The sequence below is a fragment of the Crocodylus siamensis genome, chromosome 5, assembly GCF_052110815.1.
Source record: "Crocodylus siamensis isolate JL-2025a chromosome 5, ASM5211081v1, whole genome shotgun sequence".
Lineage (NCBI taxonomy): Eukaryota > Metazoa > Chordata > Crocodylia > Crocodylidae > Crocodylus > Crocodylus siamensis.
The window spans coordinates 73732594-73760381 of record NC_143399.1 but is presented as its reverse complement, the minus strand read 5'-3'; the positions used below and the strand labels follow the sequence as shown (position 1 = coordinate 73760381).

General features: G+C 49.1%; 1 protein-coding gene across 1 annotated transcript; it reads right to left on the bottom strand.

Annotated features, from left to right (window-relative positions):
* Positions 1-76: 76 nt before the first annotated feature.
* DRC1 (dynein regulatory complex subunit 1) lies at positions 77-27788 on the bottom strand. The gene is made up of 17 exons (XM_090049060.1): positions 27607-27788; positions 26903-26990; positions 26025-26137; positions 20785-20968; positions 19110-19247; positions 16618-16704; positions 15450-15572; positions 14392-14531; positions 13969-14103; positions 13402-13628; positions 12448-12563; positions 10513-10602; positions 8860-8946; positions 6901-7109; positions 6177-6320; positions 4643-4745; positions 77-2111 (listed from the first exon to the last, which is right to left on the bottom strand). The coding sequence occupies exons 1-17, from the start codon at positions 27753-27755 to the stop codon at positions 2055-2057; spliced, it is 2190 nt and encodes a 729-aa protein (XP_089905186.1). The 5' UTR covers positions 27756-27788; the 3' UTR covers positions 77-2054.

Genomic DNA, 27788 nt, shown 5'->3' with positions numbered 1-27788 from the left:
TCAAATGTGGAAAAGGTATCAGCCAAAGTGGAAACTAATCAAAGCAACAAAATATGGGCATTTTTGAGAATAATCTTCAAGATGATTTACTTTTATTGCATTAATAACTTATTAGTAACATGTCTTTAACAAGCAGTAACAAGTTGAACCCCCAATCTCCCACAAAGAGAAACAGAAACAAACACAACCAAAGCACTGGACAGTATTTTGACAAAGATTTTTACCTACTGGTTAGAGGGGAGAAGTGTAGCTGCCTCCCTTCCATGTGCCCTTGCCCTGCTTCTTGGGAACAGTAGCGAGCAGACAGCAGCAGCACCAGCCAGGCTGATGATGCAAAGAACTTCCAGTGCTGCTGTGGCTATTTTTTTTTATTCCTCCTGAGAATGAGCAGGGTGGTTTTGAGATGTGAATCTCCCCCTCTCCTCTCTCTCAAGCCCACCTGGAGGACACAGGAGCATGTGCCAGCGGGTAAATCAGGCAGCAGGGAGTTCCCTAGCAGGTGGCTGGGGAAGGGGAAGAGGGGGGAAGCACGGCACGGGCAAGGAATCAGGTATGGCAGATCCGGTAGGGAAAGGAAACTCCTGCCTGCTGCTGTCACCGCTTCCTTATTGCTCATGCTGGTAATCAGGCAACAAGAGCCAGCAGCAGCCTTCTGTACCAGCCCAGATGCTTGCTCCTTACCCCCGCCTGTGGCTCAGCTGGGCACGGCCACAGCTGCAGCCGGGCACAAGTGAAGCAAGGTGGGGAGAGCTGCTGCTACATGCGGGAGCCCCAGTCTGGGCTCCTCCTCGTCCTCCAGGCCACAGCCTCACCGGGATGTGCGGGAAAGGCGCCCTCCACTCCGCCACCACCCACCTCGCTGCCCCGGCGGTTGTGTGTACCCGCGCTTGCCCCCCACTCCTGAGCCCTGGCCCTACGCTGCTGCCTCTGCCTGGTTTCAAGGATGGACATTAAGTTGTCTGGGCACCAAGGAGGGCGTGTGTGCCTGGGCCCCACCGTGGGGTACTGCTCACTGCAGGCTGTGTGTGGGAACCTTGTCCTTCCCCAGCCCTTCAGCAGCCATTAGGAAGCTGCTATGGAGCTGGGGGAGGGACAAGGGGTGGGAACGAAAGTAAAGTGTTTACTTTCATTTCCCATCGCAGCACCTTGGGCCTCAGAAAATGGCTTGGCGGGCTGCATGGTGGCCCACGGGCTGTATGTTGGACAAGCCAGGGTTAGGGAAATGGCAGCAGATGGGTGCGCAGGGGAGCAGGTGCATTTATTGTAACGGGTGCGCAGCTTCTTAATGTGGTTTAAGGTGTGTGATGGAAAGTTTATGCTAGATGATGTGTGTGTGTATATATATATATATAGAGAGAGAGAGAGAGAGAGAGAGTTATATTTAAAAAAACCCAAACAAAATAAACAAATACAAAAACAACCTGGTGCTGACAGTGCTATACCACTAGAAGGACCTCCTGTGTGTGGGCTGCTGACTGCTGCCTCCCAAACACACATCTAACAAGCCCAGTACTGAGCAGGTACTACCCTCTGGGCCCTAGGGCAAGCAACAGGCTCAGGGTTTGGGGGAAAGAAAGGGGAACACAGCACTGCATCAAGGGCCTGGGGAGCTACATTGGTTGTGGCTGGTAAGGCATACCCCAAGCTGGGAAAAGCAGTCACCCACTACCTAGTTGGAGGATCCTGTATGGAGCAGCCCTTAGGATGAAAGAAAACCAGATAGGAAACTTAGCAGAGAAGCGAGGTTGGGAATGGGATTGTTTAGCTCACACAGCACAATACCAGAAGAGCCAGTAGGGAGGCACCTTAGTGCTAGACTCTGCTGTGATCTGCATGTAGCTGCCAGCCAGCCATGGCCTATTTCTGGGTCAGGTGAAAGGAGGAAGAGCTGTTCCTGGAATCACACACAGCACTACCCCCAAGCGATGTAAAGAGAGGTTTATTACAGTCTTGCCTGTCCTGTCGAGCTGACACTCCAGAGGATAATCTGTTGTACAGGGGAAGACTTACAGGATAAGAAAATGAAGGTGATAGTCTCACCCTAGTTTCCATGGTTATGGTGGGCTCAGCTGCATCAGCTGGGTAGGAGGAATCAGCAACTTATCATTCATCTGTAAAGGGAGAAGTCATATCCACCATGAAATGACAAGCCTGCTGTTCAGTACCACCAATGGCACAGTGCTGGAGACAGGCACCCGCATCCTGAACCAGCTTGGAAATGCTCCTAGGAAACAGCACTATGGAATGGTGTCAGGAGGAATGGATATAACCTTCCAGGTCCCAAATCTTTCATGGCTGCATCTACTGTGAATTACTGTTTGCAGCAGGGAGTTGGAAAAGTGCTATCAGGGCCTGCATTACCCACATGTGCTTGTGTCACTGCAAGATTGTGCCCCCATGGGGTGTTCTTTAAGTGGGTCTAGCAAATGGGACTCTGGACTTTGCAGAAGGTGATCCCACAGCATAGTAGATCACAAAGTTAAATCGTCTTTGGCCTTCTTTTCACTCTACCTTCTCCTGACAATTTAATCTGCAGCCAGTGAAAGTAGGATGATGTCAGATTTGCAGCCAGGAACCCTCCTGACCTGGCACGGTATGGGAAGGAGACTGCCCACCTCTCCCCTCCACAGCTGACCCCTCGAGGCCCTCAGCTATATGGATCTAAGCCAATATATGGTTGGGAACTTTTCTCTCTTACTGTGCCTGGCCCATTCTGCATGTGCATGATTACCTCAGTCCATACCAAAGGGCCTCTCCTGGGTCTGAGCTGCCACTGGCCAATGTGGGATTCCAGTGCATGAGAGAAGTCATTGGCTTTAAATATGGTTTTAGTTTAGATCAGGACCAAAGCAACGTGTAAAATTTCCCTTGAACCAGAAACTCAGAAACAATTAGGAATCTCCCAAGGAGTGGTGTGTCTGCCATATGTATTCCAGAGCTCCCCAAGGGATAACAAGGTCTAACGCCCATATACTCCAGGAAGGCTGATTTAGACTAGATATAAGAAAAAAGTTCTTTACAGTGTGTGTGTCCAGGATCTGAAACAAACTCTCCCCAGAGGTGATGCAGCACCTACTGTGGACTCCTTAAAAAAACAGGTGGATTTATTTCTTGCTGGGGTCACTTGATTCCAGCTGACTTTCTGCCTATGGCGGGGGTGGGGGGGCCTCTCATGAGGTCCCTTCTAGCCCCTAATGTCTATGTTTCAGCAACTGCTGGCCAGTTTCACTAGGACTCTTAGCAGCAGTGAAACAAGAATGACAATGATCCTGGACAAGTGCTCACGGTCTGCATCTCTGGAGGGGCCCCGCTACAAGACCTGACTCAGACTGAAGACTCTAGAGCCAGTGGGCTCCATACGCTGACTGGCTCTCAAGCAGGCAGTTCCACAGTACGAAAGCTGCAAGCCCTGAGTGCTACCCTGTGCCAGGACTTTTAGGACTTCTGGGAAACCAGCTGTGGTGCCGGAGCCACTTAGAGGCAAGTTTGTCAGGCTTTTTAGGCTCACAGTTCTCAACAGCTTTGAAATAGCTGACCTGGCTGGTTTTCCTAGAATTGTAGACCTTGAAAGTAATCGTGTTCCAGGCTTCTGCATAGTCTCCTGGTAAAGTGATATTCCTGACAGTTTCTACTAACAGAGCAGTGAAATGGACAAGGGTGTCAATTTCATTTAATAGGGAGCCTGGAAGACCTGAGAACACCAGCTCTAGTTATAATGCTTAGGGCTCCCAGGCTACCTCTTAAATAGGGTTGCTAACTGCCCATAAATATAGACAGAAAAAAATTCAGGCTAAAAAAGCCTGTCTGTAAAGTCCATTAAAAAATTGAGCTGTCCTTAAAACCTCTAACCTCTTGGAGTTAATTGAAGATCTCTGGTGGGAAAGAATCTGGGTGGACCACTGAAGGACAGACAGAGCACACCACCACCATTTGGTGTCTGAGCAGGAGTGCAGCACCCTGCGGGGAGCTTTCTCTCTGTGCTTTTTAGAATTCTTCCCTCCTAGCCACGTGGTGCTGCTGCTTCTGAGTCCTGTCAGCTGCCTATAATACTGCTGGGTTAAACGTAGCCTTATTTCAGGGAGTGTCTGTGCTGGACATGGGGAAGCAGGGCCAGAGTGGGTATAGCAAGGGGGGTGGTAAATAGAGGGGACAGTGTGGTGTAGGGGGTGGTCAGGGATATCCACATGTGTGAGTGATTAGGAGGGGGCAGCATGGTATAAAACCACTGCTGCAGTCAAACAGAGTTGCTAACCCAAGATCTTTTTTTTTTTTTTTTTTTTTAACTGCAAACTTTTCCTGACAACCAAACCTTTTGACTTTATATAGTGTTAAAGGTCTAAATTTGAACGCAGGCCTAAAATGGAGCTTAGCAGCAGAGCAGGGCCTGGTAGAAGAGTTACATTTCCATTATGTGAAATATGTATCAGTAAAAATGTGCCTGTAAAAAAGTTTGCTTGTTGGTAAAAAAAAGTTTACAATTATCAGTAAAAAATGTCTTGTGTTGGCAACCGTGCTCCTTAAAGACAGGCACCTCCAGGCACTAACCTCCACAGCATGGAGCCTAGGAGCCCTGAGTGCCCTGGCATTTACTTGCAACTAGCAGCTGCACAGAGCCCCAGGGGACCTCAGTTCTGCTACTTACCTGAGAGGTACAATACTGCTGCAGTAACAAGTGCAGCTCTGCATTCTGCTGCTGCAGACTGCTGTTTTTCATGAGCAGCTTCATTCTCTGCGTCAGAATGTTGCTTTGCAGAAAGGAAAGGACAGGGTTAACATTTGAGTGGCAAAGCCTTCATTCCTGTGCCTGTCGTAATGCGATCTTTGTGCTTCATATCCACAACCCAACTCTCAACCCCTTATAGGCCTGGACCCTTTGGTATCTTGCACTAGAGCAGGGGGCAACTCGTGCCACGGCCCAACTACACTTCAGCCCAGGAATCACACACTGCCACCCACATATCAGATCCTGCCCTCTACCTTCCCTGCCTTGTGCCATGTGCACCAGATTCTGAGCACCTCCCAGGTCAGCAACACTGCCCTGGCAAGGTTCCTAATGACAACACTGAACCTGCAGTTCCTTTTCCATTTCAGGTGTTAGGAAGTTAATTACAGGGCCATTTTTTTCCCCTTGCTCAGTTGTGAACACAATCAGTTGATGATGTAAGTCAGGTTCTTTACACAGAGATGCTGTTGTGTCAGGCACAGTCACACTCTGGACAGGCCTATAACTCATAGAGTGAGATAGTTAGCCATGTTAATCTGAAGTCAGGAAGAAGGCAAGGTAGAGTTGCATCATTATAGCCTAACTAAATGAAACGTATATAAGCTTTAATTATCATATCATAGAGAACTAATGCTGGAAGGGTCCTCAAAAGAGATCAACCAGGGATCAAATCTGTGACCTTGGTGTTATTTGCAACGTGTTCTAATCAGCTTAACTAAACAGCTGCTCGAAAGTTCTCAAGTCAACCAAGCCTGCACTTCCAGCCTGAAGCTCAGTGGCCCACACCCAGCTTTGGGTTTGCAGCCATCCCATCATTAGCTCAGGGCACAAACCCCAGACCCAATGAAGAAGTGCAGCATTTAATGAAGCAAGCCCTCTGTTTATGAAAATTTATGTTACATATGTCTGATTTAGTCTATAAATGTGCAAATTTACCCTGCCTTCTGCTTTAACTTACAGAATATTTAAGGATCAGAAAGACCCAGAGGAATATTTGGCTGTAAAAGAAATGGAAATTCATGTCTCCTACCATGGAGGGGGCTTCCTCCACACATCACTCAGCAGCCAATATTGGGCAAGGAACAAGGGCCTGCCCAGCTAGATTCCAAGGTCTGTCTTCATTAAGTTCTTCACCCAAGGGAGCTAACCTGTTTGTAAGGAAAGTCTGGACCCAGCCCACCTGTTTGCTTCAGCCTACAGTATCTGTAGCTTATTGTAGGCTGATTGGAGACACAACATTCCAGAAAAGCCTGGTCCCCCAGGCACAATTTAGTAGAGGAGCCTCAGACCTGGTCATTCCTACAGGGTGGTGGCTGGAAGCCACCAGGTGCACACTCTCATGCTGGTCTGTACAGCATACCACTAATGGCAAAGTCAGCAGCTTGCAATACAAATCCAGGTGCCCACATGCTGCAGAACAGACCTGCCTGGGCCATCCCTGGACCACTCTTACTAGTATTTCTCCAAAGCTGCCTCCAGTGCATCCCAAAGCTTTAACTTCTGTGCTGGGATGACGTGCGCCAGGTTGTCCCAGTACTCTGAATCCGTGGAGGTGTCCCGACCATCCAACAGTCTTCTTCCCAGGGGTTGTTTCTCCCTAGAGGGTAAAGAACAAAGCTTGAGGCTCAGGGTTCTGGGTAGGAACTAAGCCCCAGCCCCCCCTGACTTGCTGTCATTTCGAAGTGCATTTGTGCACCAGAGTCACCCAGACATGCAGACAAGCATGAGTGGAGGAGACACTGTCCATAGCCAGCCTGAAGAAGCCTACCGTCTCCCTGCCATCAATGTTCTGCTTTTCTCCTCCAGTTTTCGTTCACCTACTGCCTATTCCTCCGACAAACCTTTCTTGGTATTTCCTATCTAGGTAGATCACACCCTCTGCTCACTGTCAGGGACATTTCCTGCCCCATCACTGCTCTGCTCAATGTCATCTGCATAAATTACTCCTGCTTTGCACATACATGGCCTGACTGCTATCCTCCAGACTCATCCTACCCTCAGCTGCCTTCCCCAGCCTCACTCCCTCCCTGCCATATCCTACCACCTCTCCCTCCCCCACTTCAACACCACTTGTTCTCCTGTGATCTGTATGCTCCCCTTTCCAGCCAACCAGCAAATGGATCAGCCCAGCCACTCTGGTCCCAGCTAGGGATCTCTGAGTACACCTCAGTCCCCACCTCAGCTTGTGCAGGTCCTGGACAAAGGCCTTGAGAGCTCTGAGGATGTCATCAGGGTGGAGGCACACAGAGGACAGTAAAGCTGCTGAAGGCAGAAAGGCCTTGCCTTTCTCCTCTGAAGCAGCAGTAGAGCCATCCTCTTCCTTTGCTACTTCCCCAGCTGTTTCTTCACAAAGATCTTCATCCTTTTCTACTGTCTTCTCCTTACCCTATGGGGCAATACAGAGACCAGGAGTCAACTGCTTTCACACAAGGCTTCCAAATGCCAGTTTTCAAGTAGGGTCATCCACTCTAACTTTCTCATTCGCACACAGCAGGTAAGTGCCTCCTACAGCAAACAGTGGGAACTTCCAGTCATCCCCAGCCCCAGTGGAGTAGCTAGGCTGGAAACCAGCATTTACTGGACTCGAAAGAAAGAGGTAGATGGGGTTATCGCAGGGGTGAGGAATTATTTCGGGTGGAGGGCCACCTACCAAGTTTTAGCAAGCTGTCGAGAGCTGCATTGATAGCCCTGCCCCTTGACAGATGTCCTGTCCCCTGGTCACCACCTTGTGACTGGAAGTCCCGCCCCCTAATCCCTGACACAGTGCTGGAGCAGTTGCAGGGCAAGAAGGGAGTGAAACGACTAGGGGTGGGTGTGGCAAGGCACTGGTGGTACCTGCCACTTTAAGGACTGGGCCAAGGAGGGGCAGGTGCCTGATTAGGGTGGCCATTTTAACACCCAGCTTCCCAAGCTGAGGGCAGTTCATGATCAGCCAGCACAGGAGAAGCATCTCTCTGTTGAGCTCTGCCAGAAACACCTTGGAGTAATGGTGAAGTTATGCAGATTGCTTAGAGGCCTCATTGGTCCTGGGCATGACCTAAAACTGCACCCTGCTGGAGCAGGAAGGCCTGAAGGGGTGGCTGGTGGTGCGGCAGTCCCCAGGTAAATGCCAGGAGTGATCACTTCCCTGATGAAAGGTGAGCCAGGGTGCCTTAACCTCAGCCCCCACCTTTGGGTGGGTTATATAATGCAGGGAAGGCCAGGTAAGCTTCCTGAAGCACCTGAGCCTGCTGAGGTTAGTGACCCGGTAGGGCCAGGCATGCTTTGCGAAGCACTTGAGCCAGAAACGGGGGACCCCAAACCCTGTGAGCACCCAAGTGGCTTAGATTTGTCCTAAAGGACCCTTGGTTGGCCCATACTGGAGCCAGGACCCAAAGCGGGGAGTCGAAGGGCCAAGGTGGCCCACCACAAGGGATGCCCAGAGCAAAGAGTCTCAGGTGCCCAGCTGGCATGAGATGGGGCCAGGGCCTAAGGGGAAGCTGAAGGTCCCAGAATGGGGACCACAGCTAAGCGGGTGAAAGGTACAGTTGAGTTTAGCTGCCTGGGATGCCATTTGCAAGGCTTGGGCCACTGTGCAGGGATGGAACAGACCTGCGGGTATTCCCCTAAACATTAGGGTTTAAAATTGGCAGCCTCCCGCCTAATTAACATCTCAATACTATTACATAAAGGCGTGACAGGCGAGTGAGGTGGTCGGCTGGCCTATAGACAGGAGGTGGGCTGGTGCTTTCACCAGGGGTGAAAGTTTGCCCCTCTCGCAGTGGGCAGGGCTGGGCTCCCCTTGGGTCCTACTGCCCCTGGCTCCTGTCAGCTTTGACAGGCTGCCTGGAGCAGATAAATATTATTTTATACATTTTTAGGAGCCCTGCAGGTCAGATAGAATGGTGTGTCAGGTTGGATTCAGCCCACAGGCCAGATTTTTGCCTGTCGGGTTAACATCAGCCTAGTTAGAAATGGATCAGACCCCGCTCCTCCATCCCGATATGACTGGCATTTCAGCTCCCAACAGTAGGTTTGAATGTGGACCATAGTGGGGTCTAGTGCTACTCACCAAATTGTATGGCAAAGAGTTAAAAACATGACCTTTCTTAGAGAGCTGTTGACTTCCCCTTTCCCACAGTCCATGTTTCTCCTACCTGGACGGAGGCATCCTGTTGGGCTTTGAACTTCAAGAAGTAATCCACTAGCCTATAGACGTCAGCTTCACTGTCAATTTCTAGAGCCTGCAGAGGAGCAGAGGAAAGATGCCAAGTGCCAGTCATCACTTGGTAAAAAAAATCTGTGGCCGTCTAACCCCAATTTACTCCCATTTTCGGAGCAGCCCATGTAGAGAAGCTTAATTAACAGCTCTTCCCCTCTAGTGATGTGGGGTGGGGGGTCTGGCACACTGACCCAATGGAGCATTTTGTGTGCCCAGGCTTCAGTTCAAGCTCTTGGACCCTCTCTGGGCTGCCAGGAGTTGGAAGCTTGAGGGCAGCAGATACTCTGCCTGAGGGGAAAAAAGGATATGATGCTGAGCTCTACACGCCCCTGCCCACCCCCCCCGATAAAAAGAGAAGCCCACTGAAGAAGGGGCGAAAAGGGACTTTGGGGAGATAAGCCTCAGTGAGAACAGGCAGTGCAAAGTGGTCTATACAAAATGGAGAGCTGTATAAGTGAGGGATGAAGGTATTAAGCCTGTGTGAAACAGCAATGTTCTGCTTTGACTTCCATTTCATTTTGAATGGAACAGTATTTCATTTAGTTTTGAAAGCACTGTTCTGTTCTGTCAAAACTCTTTTTTATTTTTTTTTGCTATTTTAACATTTTGCCCATAGCCAGTGCCGGGAACATTGGTGCTGCCACTGGCTCCAGCCGGCAGCACCAGCCTCCTGTCATCTGGCAGGCAGATCGGGGGCTCACCCACACTCCAGAAGGGCTGCAGGGGCTGTGCCAGACTGCTCCCAGGGGCATGGGCCCCTGCAGAAACTGATTTCCCCCAGGCCCTGCACCAGAGCTGATCCAGGGAGGTGGGGAGAGCAGGGCTGCCCTCCCCGCAGGGCTGAGCCACATGGGGCTGTGGAGTTGCTCAGAGCGCAGCTCTGGCTCTCCGCTGCCTCCCACCACCAGACTGCTTCAAAATTTGAAATGTTTTGAGTGGCCTTGTTTTGTTTTGAGGCTGTTTCAAAGCCCTTCGTTTTCATTTTGCTGTTTCGAGCTCGAGTCGAAACAGCATTGAAACCAAACAGCCAGCGAAGCTTCGCACAGCCCTAAAGGGCATCTGTCATTGGGGATGAGGTCCTTGAAGATATAGGGCTTATCAGGACTAGGGAAATGTGGGGAACAATGCAAGACAACGGGATCCGAGGCCAGGACAGGCAGCTTCAACAGAAGCAGGCAGTCAGGACAAGAAGCATCAGGAGGACAGGTGAGGACACATGCTGGAGATCGCAAGAGAGCGAGCTGAAGATAACAGGGATATTGAAGAAGAATGGGCTTATACCACAGTGCATCTCTGCTCCCTTTTGCCATTCATCCCTCCTACCAATGCACCTGAACAGCTGGAGAGGAACACACACAGCCACCCAGCAAAATTCACCAGCAAACTCTAATCATATGGTGAGTGACCATATCTTCTCCCTTCTCATTTGGAGGTGGCAAGTTTCTAAGACAGCATCTCATTTGATCTGCCTCTGGTACACTGCATTACCATGGGAGGCTCTCAGCCCCCAGGAACCAAACACAAATCCTCAGGGGCGTGTTACCAACATGCTCCCACCCACAGGTGTTTTGCAAGAGGCAGAACTGACCATAAAGACTGAGTCCAGCTTCATCAGGGTACGCTCATTCCTATCCAGGGGCTGCAGAAGACTTAGCATCTTGCTCTCAATGAGGAAGCCCTTGAAACAAAAATCACAGAAGAGCCTGAGAGGGCAGATTGAGAACTTCCATTCACATTTCAAATGTAGAACCCAGCTTGCTAAGTGGTTAGAACTTGTCCTGGAAAATCTGTAAGGGGTGTGCCGTGCTGAACTCAGTTCCCATGGCTATGGATAAACTGAGGCTGGGATCATAGGGTTTCTATACCAGGGAGAGACATGAGGAACTGGAAAAGCCTCCCAATAGGAGTAGTGGTGCAGAAACCCTAATTGTTGTAGTTTTAAGGTATCTCTCATTAACAATTTGATCAGTTCCTGAAAGACATTACAGCTGTTTGCTGCAGTATGCAAACAGCTCTATGATTCACAAGATACTGTAGGTTTCACATAGGAAGTCATAATGCCAAAAACATGCACACCTGTTACAGTCCTTTAAGTTCTGTTTACAAGAAAAATTGCTCTATTATTTTACTGTATTAACATTTTAAAAAAAGTAAAAGCTAAGAGCTGGCATTTTCTGAAGGGTGCTTTGAGTCTACAAAGTTTCAGAACCACCACATTACAGTCAATGCTTGTTTTCAGCAACACCTGGTAAAAGCAACAACCTCTGATGAACCACCTTTCCTTTGGAAACATTTTCCTTGTTGTACTCAGATGACATTTCCCATAAAGACAACAGCCTTTTAGGAGTAACATAGGAGCATGGATATGTTGCTACTAATAGGCATGAGCTATACATGATGTGATTACTGGCAACAGCAGGGGACCAGACTTGCTGAATCAAAAGTGGACTTGCCTTCCACTCCTCTGTCCTACATTCCTACCAAGGGAACTCGAGAAACCCTAAAGAATGGTAGGTCTTCTCAGCAAGGTTTGTACTGCAGCATTGCTCCTGGCCCAGACCTTCCCAGCTTCTGTAACGAAGAGACATCTATATGGGGAAGAGTACCTGGCTTTTGCTGGGCTATGCATACTTTGGCATAACTGCCGTGCAAAACAGCCCCATCCCCTGATGAGTAAGAGTTCATACAACTGCAGGGGAGGTGGCAAACACTGGCTTGGGGTGATCTTAGAAATCGCTATCTCCCAGTGCACAAGGGAATCACTTCGTAGTGCAATGATGAGCATCAGCCATGACAGGCTATGATCCCCACTTGACCAGATGGTCTTTGACAGTGCAGGGAGCAATAGTGCTGACGAAGTGGCTCTATATCCAAGGGGAAGCTCAAGCCCTGACATCTTAAAATCCCACTGAGGTCCAAGCAACATCTTCAGTGACAGCAGGGCACTCAAACGCTTGAGTATTTTGCGATATGTCACAAAGGTAGAAGCCACCACTGAGATATCTTACTACTCCCTAGAAGTGCTGAAAGCCTGATCAAGGCTCAAAGCCCCATCATGCAGGGTGCCACAACAGAAAGACCCAAGAATTCTTCCTCTGGGAATTTCACCTGTCCAGCACTGTCACATAAGCCAGCAGCAGGAGCCTTTGCCCTAGAAGTAAAGGTGTGGGCAAAAAAAAAAAAAAAGCAGGCCAGTCTCAGATCAAGGAACCTGTAGGGAGGGGTCTACTTCTTTGGATAATCCTAATATACTGGACCTAAAGTAAATCCTGCGAGGGCAGTGACCAAAGTACTGATTCTTCCAACTCTCCTCCTGTGATACTGTAGGGCTCCTAGTATCAGGTTGTCTAGCGGTGGTGTCTGGTATCCAGAGAGAATGCTGTTATCAAGATTGCTGCATAGATGCTTGTTGCATGGCTACCAGCAGTCACAGTGGCCCCTTCCAGTCCTACTTCCTGTGTAGGCAAAAGCCAAATAATGAACAATGCTCCCCCCCTCACCCCCAAGCAAAAACCCTACTTACCGACTCATCACACAGGAGCTCCAGGATCTTTTTGACAGTCTTCAGGGAGATGTGCTGAAGAGGCCTCTCTTTATCCTCAGTCTCCTCTGTATCCTCTGCTTTTGAATGGTTGCTCTCTGGAGCACAAAAGAAAGCAGCTCTAAAGATCCAGTCTCCTGTGCTGCTCCTTGTGTTGGCATGGGCACCCCACTGGAGGGGTCAGGGCATGGGCCCACTGGACGAAACGGGAGTTTCATACCTCTTACGAAAAGAATCCTTACAAAGGATCTTTATGCCCTTGGTGACTGATAGAAGCCAGGAGAGGGGGATGCAAGGCCAACTGCCCACTTCCCTTATTTCTGCTCCAGTGGTCAGTTCTCTGAGGTCCAGTTCTACTCCAGAGCTTTGTCAGGAAAAGCACAACCCACACTCTTCTACTCATAGGTGTCCACTACTGGGTTGTACTGGCAGCCACCTTTTCACTACAAACATCAGTGAGCCCTGCTCCTTGCTCCATTACATTGACTTTACCCCTTGAAGTTAAGTACACTGGCTCAGAACCAGGAGTGTGAGGAGAGGACTCGGATTCTTTCAGTGTGATCAGCAGGCCCTGATTTGTCCCATGCCTGAGATGCTCCTGGAATTATCACCCCCGCTCACCCTTCTCCTCTGCTACCCTCTCTCTGGAAATTCTGCTTTAGACGGAAAACTGTTTAGGGAAAACAGAAGAGGGCCCCCGTTAGACTAGAGACCTGTGGCAGGTGCCTTCATATTGTCCTTATGCCCAAAGCAGATGGAGAGAGGGAGTGTTAGACCTAGATACTAAGGGCTCCACCCTAGAAAGCCCCCTTTACGTCACTGTGTCTCAGCATCTTCCTCTGGGATCTGGGGATAACAGTAATGCTAGCTTCAGTAACCACTGTGGAGGGCTTCCAGTGCCTGGGGGGAAGGGGAAAGATACCCTGTGTATCCCACCTTCTAGTGCCTCCTGGGCCAGTGCAGTCGCTGTTCTGTTCCCCTCCTGCATGATGGGGCCCATGTTGTTCAGGAACCAGTAGCTGGGCTCAGACCAGAAAAGCCCCAGCTGCTGGGTATGAATAATGCGATCAGCATCAAGAACTTTCCTCATCAGCCCCTTGGCTTCCTCCTCGTTCATCAGCCACAGCTCTAGGAACTTCTGGGTGTTGATGGTGGCAAACTGTCTGCATAGAAAGGGGAGTTGCTCTCCTGTTACACCAAACCAATGAGCTTCCTTTTTGTGTGTCCCATGCCCTAGGCAAACTGGCAAATCATTGGCTTCTAAGATGAAATGCTTCCCACTCAGCCTCTCTTTGAGGTCTGCAGTTGACTTTAATTAGAATGAGTTGGGCACAGACCATAGACCTCTCCCAGCTTGCAATCTGCTTCATCTCAAGCCAACCAGCCACTGGTAGGTAGTTTCTATCTGCTCAGCAGATAATTGCATGGTGCACAGGTTTGCTGATCATAGACCTACAAATCCTTATGACCAGAGAAAAACCATGCCTCTAGAAGGCACCATACCTCATTGTTTTCTGCACATCCCTGTACTGCTCTACTATGCGCCTGTAGTCAGCTGTCAGGTTCTGGTTCTCATCCTGGAACTGCTTTATCTGTTTGGCCAGCTTCATTCTCAGGTTGTTGAGGACATCATAAAGCCTGAGGAGGAGAGCAGGGCCGTCATGGAAGTAAATACTTGCACAAAGCCACAGCAGGAGCAACCAGCTGCTGGGGCCTGGTTGCAGGCATGGGGCAGAGCCAGGGAATAGAGACATCAGCTTCATGTTATCCCTGCAACTGCAGTGAGCTTGGAGGGGGAAGGACTCTAGTCCCTGCAAAGTCTGTTAAAACTCCTTTGTGAGTACAAGGGGAATATCAAGTTTGAGGCGCATAGGGGACTGAAAGGAATTGGCCATGACCTTGCGCAACCTGGTTTTGAGCTATTACCGATTGAGCTTCCTTTTCTGTTGAGATTTGATTATGGTGTTTTCCTCATCCCGCTTCTTCAACACCTGGAAGTTGTACTCCAGCTTCTCCTGGTTAAGTTGGTAAATGGCTTTCATCTGCTGGAGCTGCTGCTCAAGGATCTGAGATGTCACAGAAAACAAGCATCTTAAAAAATCTAGAATATACAGAAGAACGTTTATAATCATAGCACTCCTCCCCTACTCATGGCTGGTCCTGGGGAACAGTCAGAGGAATCTAGCAAGGATTTCCCAAGCTGTAGAGTCAACTGTAAGGAGACAGCGTAGGATATCTTATAACAAAGCTCCTAAGATGAAGAGAAGTCCTGTTACAAGAAGTGCTAAAGACATGCATTTTTAACATCTCCGAGACCTCTAGATTTCAACCACCTCCTACAGGCTTGTTGCCATGGAAGACAGATGAAAATACAACTGCATTGCAAAGAAACTCAGATCATTAAACCAAGTGCTTAGGCACAAGCAAGGAGTGACCTTACATTATGCAAGCACTTGCAGGTTGTTAGGCTGCAGGTAAAGACAGCCAAGCGTTACAAGCGAAGAACACTCTGACAGGATCATGCCTGAAAGATGTTCATCTAACCTGCTCTTAGAAACCTGCACACCCTCCCTAAGCGACTGGCCCCATGCTTCCCCACTGGAGGTGTGCTAGGCAACATGGACTATACAGGTGGAATGAAGATTGCAGAGAAGACATTTTTTTTCTGGGTGACAGACAGCCTGTTAAAATCCAGTGCAAACTCAGCAGTGTTGATAACTCTGGCAGCACAGCGCAGAGCAAGCCGAGTTCCCTTCTCTGAGTCTGTGCACGGATGCTTCAGTGACGTTTCGAGAGCTCTGCCACTCACTTTACTCAGCATAAACAGTACCATTTGCAAACATGGAACTGCAATGCCATTAGTAACATGGGTTATTTAATTCATCTAAATGACATGAGTCACTTGCAGGGTGTTCTCACAGCACACCCTGCATTTACAGAGCACTGATGCCCTCCAGTCTCATAGGGCTGTCCTCTCTCCATACCTGCACATCATTCTCTAGTTGGATTTTGAGGGCGCTGAATTCCCTGGCATCCTGCCCCCGCAACTGGTTCAGCTGTTTCTCATACTCCTCCACCTTCTTCATGCGGCTGATCAGGTATTCCAGCTAGGGGTTCAAAAGAGGATGAAGTGAGAATCTCCAGGGCTCCCAGTGGCTGCTTAGTCCATGTGATCACAGCATCCCTAGCTAGCTTGGAGTAAAGCTTTACAGGGATAATCCCCAGGCAGTGATACCATGGGTTGAAAATGGATTCAGAGGTTATCAGCTAACCCAGCTTCAACCAGCCAGGCAAGAACACTGCATCTTGCTTTCAGTCCTGGGATAGTCTTTGCCTCAAAGACCAACCTTATATTCTGCCCTGATACAGAGTGCACACAAGGTGAAATATAGGTCTGACTGAAGGCCTAGATCATGGCACATTACCACTGTTGGAATTTATATTGCTTTTGTACACCATCATGAATGACAATGTGATTCAGAGTGAACAGTTATCCCAGGGCAACTGCTGCAGCGCAGGAGCAAGCAGCTACTTTGAGATAACAGTGAACATACAACATTTATACCAGTGTACTTTCATTGCTGTGCTTTCCCAAGATAACTCTTCACTGGAGAATAGAAAGTTATGCTGTTGTAGAGCAAACTATTATGTTTCCAAACCTTTTTACACAAGTTTAAAGGTGGCTTACAAAGCTGTAAATATGTTGGCCACCCCCAGGCATAGCTATGACTTGCTTTAGTTTCTTCATTAGTATGTGCAGAATGGCCCATGAACCAGGCTGAGAGAGATGTTCAGCACAGATGAAGTTCAATTTGGCCCTCAAAGTTAGTCTGGTTTTACCTGTTCAACTGTAACCCTGCTCCAGAAACATCACAGCCCCCCAGAAGCCACCCCAAAAGAATAAGGTTATGGGCAAACCAAGGGACAGATCCTCCATTTTTGTCAATTTGTTCCAGGGAATTCAATAAGAGCTTCATCTGTGCTCCAAAACAGCTCTCCTAACTTTGCTTGTCACTGTAATGTGAAAAAAGCAAGTGGCCCAAGTGAACCTGGGAGCAGGATGAAGTCATGAGAAGAAAGAGAGGATAGGGAGGCTTGATCATGTGAAACCTGTAAAGGGAAGGCACAGGGAAACAGACTTATAGGTCTCACCTCCTGAGCATTGTGGGTTTGCATGGCTTGTTCCCACTTCCTCCTATTGTTGGTCAGCAGCTCTCGCCGTTCCAGCTCGAACGCTTTCTGCAAGGAGATGGTGCTGTGAATGTATTACCTTTTGCATCATGGGGTCTGTTTCCTTTTTCAGGCCAGCTGGGTTGTGTGGTACAATAAGCCCAGGCAGGCAGCATCTGCGATGGCCTACAAGGCCACTGGGACAACATGGTTAAGTAACCCCATTGCTACAGCCAATCCCATGTATGTAGCAATGATGTGCCCAGCAGCATGTCTGACTGCCTTGGACTCTCACGGCCTAATCTGGGCTGATGGCAGGCCATGGGCCAGATCAGGCCAGCAGAGGGGTGATGCAGTCCCAATCCAAGCCAGCAGGGGGCAGTGGGGACTCTATGTAGGTGGTCAGGGCCTGGCAGGAGGCCTAATGTGGGCCACTGGGGTCTCGTGAGGGCCGGATCTGGGCTGCAGGCCTATTCCTGGGGCGTATACTGCCCTAAACAGCAGGGGAGGCAGGCAGTTGCGAAGCAGAGGAAGCAGCTCCTAGCCACATCCCTGCTCACCAGCCCTCTAAGGGCAGGACAAAACAGTGACGTCAGAGAGAGTATTAACCCTTAAAGTGCAACTGATTGCGCCATATGCCGACAGCATAACATTTGTAAAGTAAGCACATACTACTAGTAACATGTAACTACACCTACATCAGTTGTCACTGACTGGTCTTTATTAGAATCCAGTGACCTCAGAAGTATGACAGACTTACTACTGAATAGACCAGCATTTCCCAACCGGTGTGCTGTCAGGCATGTCCAGGTGTGTCATGGCATGTTGGGCTGGAGCTATACCCGCTGCCTGGCTAGAGCCATGCCCTCCACCATGCCCACAGCCAGTCAGACAGGGAGCATGGCTCCAGCCAGTGATTCAAATGCTGTGCCACCTGCTACCCAGAACTCTACATTCAGCTGTGTGTCACCCCTTGCCCTCCCTGGCTCTGCTTTTGGCCACTCGCCAACCCCCCCAACTACTTTCTGTGTTCAGCCGCTCCGTTTTCAGCAGCTCGCCAAACCCACACCCCAACTCTGCATTCAGCCAGTGTGCTGTGGGGGTGGGAGAGGCCATGTAAGTGTGCCTTGTGGTGAAAAAGGTTGGGAAACGCTGGAATAGACTGAGCTTACTATGTTGTAAAAATAAAGGGGATGCAACATGCAGCCCTGCTAACTTGATGGGAAATTACTGTATAGAACTTTCCTTGCGCCCACCAGGGTTTGCCCAGTGTAAACTGGATTGCCACCACCTATTGGCCAGGCAGTGCAATAGCATCTCATGCATGCAGCTGACTTTATGAGCTGATGATATGTTTGCTCTTTACAGGGGAGTAACTTATTTACTTAAATCCAAGACAAGGGTTTCCTCCCCCACCCCACCCCACCCAATTCTAAATGGGAAAAAAGGCTCCTCATCTGAGATTCAAGTACAGAGAGGAGTTGGTGGCTGCTGCAGCTCTGAGCCTGGTCCTGATCCCAAGCTGAGGCCAGACATAACTGCAGTAGACACTAATCCCCTCTCTGCTTACTGTCAGACATAGCTAGGTCTCATGTTCTTCCAAGTATGGAGCACATACAAGCTCCATCCCCTGCCTGGCCAATCAGCCCTCGGATACTGGTGAATGGCCAGGCAGGGATCAGAACTTGCATGTGCTTTGTGCCTGGGAGAGAATGGAACTGAAGCCATGCCTGACAGTGAGCGGCAGGGGGGAGAAGAGGCTGTGGGGGGCAGGTACAGAGAAGAGGCTGTAGGGGAGGGGGCCAAGGCTGTCAGTGACTGCGGAGAATTGGCAGGGGGCTGCAGGTGGGTAAAGGTTGTTGGGAGCAGGCAGGGGACAGAGGCTATAGGGAGCAGGCACTGTAAGGGGAGGGCAGGCAGTAGGGGAGAAAGTAGGGGCCCCCTCACCCTCTAGATGCCTGCCCCCCTGCAGCTTCCCCACTGCAGCAGTAAGGAGTAAATTTAAGATAACCCTCCAATAATTGGACTTCATCCATGGAAAATTATAACAAGTTTATGAATTTTCCATATATAAAATCTAACTATTGAAGCATCACCTTAAATTCGAAGTCATCTTGGATTCAGGTAAATACAGTAAATTTACTACTATTAATTCTGAGATTAAATATTCTGTATTGATTGTGTCATATTGTCCATACTCTTAGACAGGAAAAGATGCCAGAATCATCTCAGCTCCCCATCCTTCACTCTTCAGCCCCAATTCACCTCCATTCTCAGGACACTCACAATCAAGAGACATCTGACAGTAGCCCTCACTGAACTGAACTGGAGCTATCCCAACACTGCTTCAGTGTGAATGTAATGAGCAAGATACCCTTATGCCAGGGGAATTTCATTAAACAGAAAAGCCTTTTGGCTTTCCCATTGGGCTCAATCACTGTCTGCTGCCATCCTGCTGTGCATTTGCTACCTACCTCGATTTGCATGAGCTCCCGCCGATACGTTTTGGTTAGGTTTCGGATCTGCTCCTCCATTCTCTCCAGCAGCAGGTTGATGTCATCAGATTGTTTCTTGAGATCCTTTGTGTATTGCTCATCTTTGTTTTTTAGCTCCTACAGGAGGAGAGATGCACTGAGCAGACGCTTTCTGAGGGGACTGGTCACAAGCCTAAGAACATGAAAACTAACATCCTGTACCTACTCCTTCACACGCCACTGTACAGAACAAGTAAAATGAAATCAGGAATACAATTCTGATCAAAAGAGGAAAAAGGAGAGGGAAGATCTGTTATACTCCCTAGCAAAGAGAAAGAAGCCCCACTGTCTGGGGTATTTATAACTTGCCTAGACAGGACTAGGAAACTTCATAGATACTTGGACATGGAGCCCTGGCAGAGCTATGCATTAAGGGTATCATACACATGCTCTGGGTGTGTGTGGGGGGGTGTGTATGGGGGTATTACTCAAGTTCTAATTTGTGTATCTCTAGGGGCCTGGACACACAACAGGTTTACGTCTGTAACCGACTTCAACAGCATAAAACAGCCAGCAAAGAAGGATATAAGTTCCTTAAGTTTGGTGTAGAATTACTCATGGAAAAAATCACAGGTAAACCTACACTAGTGTAATTTCCACTCAGGTAGGTGATATGTGTCTGCAGTTATCCCAGGATAGCCGTCTGCTCACTGCAAACAGGATATTACATGTTCCCCTGGCACCTAGTGGTGAGGCAACCTAACAAGTATTATTACAGGAGCTACCTGGGGACACTACTGTAATTACATTTGGATACAAAATACTGTAAGTTACACTAGTGCTAATGTGCCCTATATCCAGACTCTTAAGTGATCGAGAACCATTCCACATTCACCCTGTCCCTGTTGTTTAATGTTTTGGCCCATCTCCCTTGTATCCAAGCTCCTTCCATACAAAGCAAATTGGCAGGAGCTAGGTGGAGTGGGATGCAGGGACTTTCTGTAAGAGGACTATGATGCTTGGCCTGGAGAAATGAGCCCTGCGTCCAGATAAAAGTTGAGAGACAGCTTCCCAATCTGTCCCCGCCATAAGTGTTTTGTAGAAGTTTTCTAGGAAAAAGACAGAGGGACCAATGACAGATCACATCCTGAGCAAACATTAGTGCAGGGACATCTGGGGGGATAACTCTTTCAGAGATGATGTCAAGGTCTGCTTCATAATTGTTCAATCAGTCTTCTCCTAAGCCCCTGGGAAAGGAAGCCCAGGACAGGATTTTCCACTAGCACAGAGATGCTCTGCTCTCTCAGGTCTCTTCATAAGGGCCGAGACCAGCAACATGGTACGGCACAGTGCTCTGTGCTGTGTCTAGATACGCTGCCAAGAAGGCCCTGCATAGCCATACCTACCTCACATATGCATCAGCTCCTAGAAATGAGGAAATGCACCTTCCTCAGCTGTCTTGGGTGCAGCGTGCATTCAAGGGGCAGCATGTGCTCAGTGGGTGTATGTGTGCTCATGCCCACGCTTTGGAGTGGGATGAGTTGGCAGAGAATGCTGCAGAGGTGGTACAGATATGCCCTTACTCTTGGACAGTGTCCTTTTGATATTTACATGCTTCAGCTGTGCCCATTACCAGCTTCCCTCCCTGTCAACATACAAAGCTCTGGCACCCCACCTGCTGCAGTTCACTGATGAGCTTGTTTTTCTCTTCTATGAGCAGAGCGCACTGTTGCTGCTGCTGGTTGAGCACCTCCCATAGGTCCTGAGGGATGACTTTCTCCCTCGCTGAGTCCCATTTTGAGGTGATCTCATCAAACTTGTCCTGGTTGGTCTTGGCTTCATTGTCCAGTTTCTCAAGCCTGTGGAGAGAAGCCAGCACAAGACAGATAATACAACACAGGGTGGTGGAAAAACAGTTCATGCTGACGCTGAAATCCCTGGTAGGGGCTTCCTAGATAAGCAGCTTTGGGGACTTTGTTTCAATGGAGAGAGTCAATTAGGTGTGAGTGGAGCAACAGGCATTTCTACACACCAAAGATAAGATCTACTGCCTGATGCAAGAAGGCTCCACCCGTAAAAGCCCACACAGTATATTTGGTGTTACAAGCGTGGCTGCAAGGAAGAATCTGTGGCTGAATCAGAACCCTAGGAACACATTATATCAAACACAGAGCATATTTCACAAGAAATTTAAGGTAGGCTACTTCTGTGATCAGTCTGCATCTGAGCCCATCAGGAATCCAGCCTGATAGATGCTCTACCCGTTACCACAGGCTCCGCAAAGCAAGCCCAGCTACAGCAGCAGGTACCGCTGGGTTTTATTCCAAGTAATCTCAGTGGCTGGCAGTGCTACAACATCTGATCAGCAGTGCTAGGGCCTCTGTGAACTGCTGGAACTAGAGTAGGAAGCTTCTATCAGGGGTACCTCTGCTAAGGTAACTCAGCCTGCTCTAGAGGACCCAGTTTCTATGTTCACCAAACAGCTGCCTAATGAGACTTTCAAAAAGGCTACCCACAAAGAGGTAGACACATGTCTCTGGCAACTCACCTAGCATAAACTCATTAAATGGGCCCCTCCAAAGGGAAAGTGACCTTGAAGCCAGCTGCTAAGTGTTTCCCAGCAGCCCTCTCACTCTTGGATTTCCAGCAGCTTTCTGTGGACTGTGATGAAAGTGACAGGGCTCTTAAGAGGCAGCAAATCCATTCAGCAAATAAGTATGTGTTTGCCTTCTAGGTCAAATATCTAAGAAATTACAGTCAAGAATGCCATAGGATCCTAGGACTACAAGACACTTCAAGTCATCCAGAAACTTCAAGGGTCAGCTTCCTGCACAGACACATGGTGAACTGTTCCTTGCCCATCCCAGACAGATGCCTATCCAAAGTTCTCTTGAAACTCTCCACAATTTTGCTGAGCAGCTGGTTCTACTGTTTTGCTGTTCTGACAATAAGGAAGTTTTCCTGAAGTTTGATCCAAATCTACTTATCTGAAGTTTAAAACCGTTGGATGCTTAGAAACATGCTCATGAATGACGTACGCCCCAGGAGGCTGGGGGGCGGGGTACAGCAACCACCTGCAGGTGGCGGTGGTGGTGGCGGCGTGGCAGTAGGGAGCTACTGGCAGTGTTGGTGGTGGCCAGCAACGATCTGCAACTGCCCACAGATGGTGTCAGCGAAGAGGGGAGAGGGGGCAGGGTGAGCGGCAACTGCCCACAGGGACCGCCGCCAATATCGGCAGTGGCCGATTGCAGGGGGTGCACCACCAATCTCATCCACCTGCACCCCCTACGCGTTGCCAATGCATGTGCTGAGGGATGGGGCATTTAAATTAGAGTGGTTTCCAGAGAGCTGCTCTAATTAAAATGCTGCAGTGTCACGTGTATTAAGCCCCTGCGTGTTTAAAAATGGCTATGGCAAGCTTTAACTAAAGCACATTCAAGAAGCTTCAGTTAAAGCACCCCAGTGGCAATAGCAGAGTGTTGTAATTAGAACCTAGAGCAAATTCAACTAAGCGTTCTAAGAAGAATGTGTCAGAGCACACATATATGCACCTACTGAATCATGTCCTCTGTGGCAGGCAGAAGAGTTATTCTGCCTCTTCTTTATGGCAACCTTTCAGATATTTCAAAACTGTTATCATGTCCCTCTTGATCTCCTTTTCCAAACTAAATATTCCTTGCAACTTTTCGCCCTACCGCTGCATTCCATATGCTTCATCTTGATCATCTGCCTCTGGATCCTCTTCAGTTTCTCTATTTCCTACTTAAAAATGAAGAAAGAGAACTGGACAACGTACTCCAACTGAGACCTAATCAGAGCTATTAAACAGAGTGGTACTATCACCTCCAAGATCCACTAAGGTAATCCAAAACTGCATCACACTGCTGACTCAAGTTGAGTCTACATAACCATAAACCCCAGACCCTTCTCAACAGAGTACAGGCCAGCCAGTTATCCCCGATTCTGAACATGTGCTTCTTCTTCCCTTGGAAGTAGCAAATAGCAAATCACATTTGTCTGCTGAATTCTATTTTGCAGTCTATAGCCCAGCTCACTAATTTATCAGTATCCTTTTGGATTGCAATCCTGTCTTTTAAAGTGTTTGCAACCCCTCCCAGATTAGTGTAATCTGCTCAGAAAGTTAACTGCTCAGAACATTCTCTATTCCTGCTTCCAAATCAGTAATAAACATGTTAAACAGCACAGGACCTGGAACAGGCTGGTGGCAGACTCCAGTTGAGAACTGCTATTTTGCCCTGGATCCATTTAGGATCATTGTTGGTGGTTATTCAGCCAATTCTATATCCACTTAATAGTAATTCAGTGTAGTCCACATTGCTCCACTTCACTTAAAGAGACAATCAGGTGGGAAACTGTTAAAAGCTGTACTAAACTCCAGGCAAGAAAGTCGTTCTTTGGGTAGATGTGATATCTTGTATTAGACCAGCTGAGTAGATGGAAAAAAGTTAAAGTCCAAGTATATTAGGTACACTGCATTCCCTTCATCCACTAAGCTATTTACCTTAAATCATTTATTACACAGTCTCACACAGGAATGCCCAGTGCTAGCTTGACTAAGCCAAGATTAAATCAAGTTCAGACAGCCTGAACACAGGCCACACAGTTCTTACAAGAACTCTGCCAACCACCTTACTCTTCAGTACTAGAGTGCACCCTGGTGGAATTACAGGCTCCCTTCAGATCTACACATCCTAAGTTGCATGCTGGCACCTCTGCAAGTCAGAGCCAAACCTGCCAGCTGCTTGCTCTTTTAGGTAGGATGACCATTTGGGAGAATGTAAAATCTGGAACTATGTGAAATCTGGTACATTGCCCTTCCCTCACCCCCTGCTGCAGGGAGAGGCAGGGGTAGGGATGCTCTGGCATTCCTATTCAGGCAATGAAGGGAGTCATTGGCCCATTTAATGACCCACTTACTTCACAGAAGTTAACTATCACTTGTAAAGTAACAATTAGTATTCATTTCATAGATTGCATAGACATTAGGGCTGGAAGGGACCTCGAAAGATCATTGGGTCCAGCCCCCTGCCCCAGGGGCAGGAAGTCAGCTGGGGTCATAGGATCCCAGCAAGAAAAACATGCAGGTTTCTCTTGAAGGCGTTCAAAGTAGGTGCTTGAACCACCTCCGGCGGCAGGCCATTCCAGACCTTGGGGGCTTGGACAGTAAAGAAGTTCTTCCTTATGTCCAGCTTGAAAAGGTCTTGCGGGAGTTTATAACTGTTCGACCTTGTAATCCCTTGGGGCGCTCCGGTGAATAAACGTTCCCCCAGGTCCTGGTGAACACCCCTTATAAACTTCAAGGTGGCCATCAGGTATCCCTGAGCCTGGCTTTTCCAGGCTGAAAAGCCTCATGGCTCTCAGCCTCTCATCATAAGGTCTGTTTATCCTGACCTCTGATCATGCATGTGGCTCTTCTCTGGACTCTCTCAAGCTTCTCCACATCCTTTTTGAATTGTGGAGCCCAAAACTGGATGTAGTATTCCAACTGCGGCCTCACCAAGACCGAGTACAATGGGAAAATGACATCCTGGGATTTGCTTGAAAAGCATGGATGCAAGCCAGTGTTTTGCTCACTTTACTGGCTGCAGCATCACATTGAAGGCTCACATTTATCTTGTGGTCAATCCTGACCCCCAAGTCCTTCTCATCCATAGTGCTAGTCAGCGTAGCACTGCCAAGCCTATAGACATGCTGCAGGTTTTTTCCTCCCAAGGTGGAGAACTTTGCATTTTTCGGTGTCAAACACCATCAGGTTCTCATCCGCCCATTTACAGAGTCTGTCAAGGTCAGCCTGGATTACCCCCCTGTCCTCAAGTGTGGATGTTTTATCTCAACGTTTGGTATCATAGGTGAACTTGGCCAGTCCGCTTCTGACTCAAATGACCACATCGTTAAAGAAGAGGTTGAACAGAATAGGTCCAAGGACAGAGCCTTGAGGGACCCCATTGGTCACAGGACGCCATGACGATTGACTTCCGTCAACCACCACCCTCTGGGTCCGACCATGGAGCCAATTCCCCAGCCAGTGGATCATGGTGGACCCGAGGCTGCAGTTGGCCAGTTTTGCCAAAAAGGTGATCATGGGATGCCAGATCGAAGGCTTTTTTAAAGTCAAGATATATGACATCAATCTCTTCTCCCTTGTCCAGGTGATAGGTTACCTGGTCATAAAAGGAAATGAGATTGGTCAAGCACAACCTACCCACAACAAACCCATGCTGGCTGTCCCTTAGGGTGTTGCTATCGACCAGTCTGTTAAGAATGGCCTCTTTGATGATTTTTTCTAAGACCTTCCCCAGGATAGAGCTCAGGCTCATGGGCCTGTAGTTTGCCAGATCCACTTTCCTCCCTTCTTGAAGACAGGCACTCTGTTGGCTTTCTTTCAATTATCAGGCACTTCACCAGAGCACCAGGAGCTCTCGAAGATCCGTGCCAAGGTTTAAGCTATGATGCTAGTCAGCTCCTTGAGTACTCTGGGGTGTAAATTGTCAGGGCCAGCTGACTTGAAGGTGTCCAGCCTCTCTAGCTGTTCCTTCACAAGGTCAGCATTGATGGTCATTCTACTAATCAGAATAACCTATTTTGTGGCAATTTTGCTATCTACTAAGGCTTCCTATTGCACAGCTCCTGCAGCTTTTCCCCCCATGTCCCACACTAGGGATGCTCATTTTAATTTTCACCAACTGGCCAGGACCAGCCTCCGAAATCTGGGACTGTCCCAGGCAAACAGGGACATATGGTCATTCTACTTTTAGGTCCATGAAGGCCATTTTTCCAGTTCCTGGGAGTCTCCAACATAGTTCCCACCGATCAGAGACTGGGTTGCCCTGCTCTGAGCTGTCCATGTCAAGGAATGCCAAAGCCAACACCTGTCATACCTACACAAACTCTCACCTCTGCCGCTTCAGCTCAGCCTCCTCAGTCCTCCTCTGTGTCTCCCTGGCATCAGCAGCCACCTGGATGTTCGTTACCAGCTGCATGCCATCAAGGAGCAGCTTTGCCAGCCTCTGCAAAGACAGGAAAAGGATGTAACAACCATGAGGCCAAATAGACTGAACTACATGCTTTGGAAGGCTCCATGGCCAGCGCTTCCAAATCTGCCTGCCCTACAGGCTGGTTCCTATGCTTGTATTGAGGTGCTTAAATAAGAGCGTGGGTCTGGGATGTCACTTGGCAGGGATTTACACACCCAACCCTAGTTTCTCATCATGGCATCACACTGGTTTATTTTCAGGAAAAGACTGAGCACACCCAAACCACACGCAGCTCTTGCAGTATAGCTCCACTCTCAGCTCTCTCTTGCAGGCTCTAGCTTCATCATTCCTTTGCTGTGAGGCCAGGACACAGCATGGTCTGATCCTTGAAAGCTCAGGATATTGCATGTTGGCCCCCTGTTTGCACAGCTGGAAACAAGAGGCTGTGTTCAGGAAGTCAAGTAGGTTAGAAAATATCAGATGCTTTAAAATAGAAGTCGGCAACCTACAGCCTTCAAGGCAGATCCAGACTGCAGAGAGGCCTGGTCTGGCCTACAGATATCTTCTGTAGCACAGAAGCTTGTTACAATGAAATTCTTTATATAGTATTTCAAGAATCATTCTCTGGTGATCATAGAAAGTACCTGTGTGCAACTGTGCTCCTTCAGAACATATCCACTGGCTGACCCTGAGCTGTCAGGTTATGTTAACAGGACTGCAAAGCTGCATTTACATGGAGCAATGATCCTTAATGGACTTGTCAACCCCATTTCCCTGGCTGCAAAGCCTACCCCTAACCTGTCTGCTCTCTTCAATCTGCTTATGGCTCCTGCTCTGCTCCTCTTCTTCAGCCTTCTTTGCATCTGGGTCTTCTCCCAGGGCCTCCCTGGTGGGGGGTAGAGACATAAGCTTTAATAACACATTATCTCCTTGTCCCTCCCAGATCTCTTATTGAGTCACCCTGCCTCCTTCAGTAAGCCCATGAGTCCACAAGATTGAAACAGCTCAGTATGTGGGTGGGAGACCAACCCAAGGGGGTCTCGAGGAGGTGGGTTACAGAATACACCTGTGTCTGGTTGGAATCTCCGACCAAGGAAGCCCTCATGGATTGTTCTGCCCATGGCTCCCCAGCTTGTCTGCAGCAACATCTGACCCCATGCAGGGAAGAAGGTTGGTCTTGTGCAGGCTGGGCGGCTGGGACACCCACACTGCCTGTTTTCGGCACGGCTAATCTTAAAGGCTGTCAGCACTCTCACAACACTCCCACACCGGGGCCAAGGCCCTCCAAGCCTGGACCGCTGCCATCCAGCATGGACAGGGGCCCGTTTGCCTTCTGGCACTGGGTCTTGGGGGCCCAAGAAAGTAGTGGGGGGGAGGGGGCAGCGCAGCCGGGAGAGCCCTGGCACCAGCCCGCGCCCCGTGGCACGAGCGGGTGCTGCGGCGGGAGAGGCCAGGTCTAGGCCGGGGGGGCTCGTTCCCCGGATGGTACCCCCCGCCCGCACCGGCGCTTGGCCTCCTGCCGGGCTGCGATCCGGCGGCGCCGCGCCGCGACCCGCTCTTCGACATCCCCGGCGCCCACGGACGGGGCGCGCCTCGACGGCTTCGCGGCCTCCTGCGGCTCCACCTCTGCCGAGGCCCCGGCCCGGCTCATGGCTGCCGCCCAGTGCGCCCAATGCCAGGCAAC